At 39.9% G+C, this 2,195-nt stretch overlaps 1 protein-coding gene across 2 annotated transcripts in view; it reads right to left on the bottom strand.

Annotated features, from left to right (window-relative positions):
- The window catches only part of FAM96A (family with sequence similarity 96, member A), a 26,968-nt gene that overhangs the window by 19,807 nt on the left and 4,966 nt on the right, over window positions 1-2,195 (bottom strand). For both annotated transcript variants that reach the window (XM_011940426.1, XM_011940427.1), the window contains exon 2: window positions 1,256-1,420. In XM_011940426.1, the coding sequence (XP_011795816.1) occupies window positions 1,256-1,420 (165 nt within the window). The remainder of the gene's footprint in view (window positions 1-1,255; window positions 1,421-2,195) is intronic.

The raw sequence follows: 2,195 nt of genomic DNA, 5'->3' as shown, positions 1-2,195 counted from the left end.
CTCCATGTTGGTCAGGCTGGTCTCAAACTCCTGACCTCAAGTGATCTACCCACCTTGGCCTCCCAAAGTGCTGGGATTACAGGTGTGAGCCACCACGCCCGGTCAGCAATGGGATTTTAATAACCACAATACCTATGGATTCACAGACCTCCAGTCCCTCAAGATGTGGCCTATATGGTAGAAACCACTAATAGAGGGAACCCAGGTCAACCAGTGAGAAAAGACAGAAATCACAATAGTGGAAATAATAATGAAACAGTGACCTTTTCAATATTTTTAAACTTGTTGATTTTTAATAGGTGAGATGGTCCCATGGTTCAAAAATGTAAAAACATAAAAAGGTATAAAGTCTCCCTCCCACCCTTTCCCCCATCTGCCCAGCTCCCACCACTACTATTACCCGCTAACACCCTTATAGCTATTCATTTATGTATTAATATTATTCAGGCATATGCAATCAAATACAAATGTATATTTTTGCTTTTACACAAATGATAGCAAAATGATACTTGCTTTTATTTCTTAACAGTATGTCATAGAGATCTCTCCATATCAGTACATGCAGAGCTTCTTCATTCTTTATAGCTGCATAGTATTCCACTGTTTACATTCACCATCCCTGATTATTTAATCAATCCCCTACTCATGAACATTTGGTTTGAAATAAAATCCCTTTATAACAAAGCATATGTTCAAAGACACTTACTGTACCTGCTAACAAGTAAAAAATACTGGGAATCCAGCCTCCTAACAGGACTCCTGCCCATACTACGTAGAAGGCAGAAGAGTCACTGAAAGGAGATGGTGATGGCAGCAATGCTAGTCTGACACCACCGACTCCAACCTCTACAACTGAGGAAAAGCAATGGCCCACATGCACTCTCCATTAATTGTGGGCATGTATACCTGGGAGGGGCAACCTGACATAACTAAAGGAGAAGCAGATTTGGAGTCAGGAAACCTGGGTGTGAGCCTTAGTTTCACCATTTCCTGGCTACCTGATTCTGTGCAAGTCACTTAAACTCTCTGAGCTTCAGGTTCTTCATATGCAAAATGAAGATAATAATATTTTAACTCAACGAGCTAATTGTGAGGACTACAGAAGATGAATACACAAAAATACTCTGTAAACCATAAATGTAATACATACACTGTATGGTTTTTCAACAATGATGCAAATTGTTATTATGGGTCAATATCAGCAAGAATAATTTAGAATTTATATAAATATACATGTATGCACATAAAAACTTACCAATAAGAGTCGCCAAAGAGCAATGAGGTACTGTTGGCGTGAACCTGATAATAACCAGATATTCTTCTTCATTTATCTCCTGAACTTCCACACAACTTTCTGAGACCACTTCCAGTTCTTCTAAAGTATTGGGCTTTTCTGGGTCCCGGATAGTTCTAATCAAATCTAAAGAATCATCAGAGATAAGATATTCTATTAAAAATGACTATTCTAAATAAAGATGATTTTGCCAGACCTAATTTAAGCACTGACTTCTCTTACATTTAAGTAAATACTACAGCAACTCCCAGGTTTCTGACAGAAATTTTCACTACTGGTTTCCTCTTGAGAAAACTGTTTTCTTGGATTACTCTAAGACCATATCCAGTTTCTCTAATTGGACATTGCAGAGAAAACATAATAAGAATGGAAACAGTGTCATGGAAGCTCAAGAGGAAGAAATAACTTTCAGCTTGAAATAATGTGGTATCAGGCTTCATAGGAGTGGAATCTGAATAAAACCTTGAAAAATAGGTAACATAATGTTTGACATTTAAAGTGAAAGAAACTAGCTGGGCATGGTGGCTCACACCTGTAAACCAAACACTTTGAGAGGCAAAGGCAGGAAGATCACTTGAACTCAGAAGTTTGAGACCAGCCTTGGCAACACAGTGAGCCCCCCCCCCCGTCTCTACAAAAAATACACACAAAAATTAGCCAGGTGTGGTGGTACAGGCCTGTGGTCCCAGCTACTCAGGAGGATCACTTGAGCCTAGGAGGCGGAGGTTGCAGTGAGAGCAGAGATCGTGTCACTGCACTCTAGCCTAGGCAACAGAGCAAGATCCTGTCTCAAAAAAAAAAAAAAAAAGGCTGGGTGTGGTGGCTCATGCATGTAATCCTAGCACTTTGGGTGGATCACAAGGTCAGGAGATCAAGACCATCCTGGCTAACACGGTGAAAC

The sequence above is a fragment of the Colobus angolensis genome, unplaced genomic scaffold, assembly GCF_000951035.1.
Source record: "Colobus angolensis palliatus isolate OR3802 unplaced genomic scaffold, Cang.pa_1.0 Scaffold19, whole genome shotgun sequence".
NCBI lineage: Eukaryota > Metazoa > Chordata > Mammalia > Primates > Cercopithecidae > Colobus > Colobus angolensis.
Note: the sequence above shows the minus strand (reverse complement) of the source record. Positions and strands in the feature narration are given on the sequence as shown.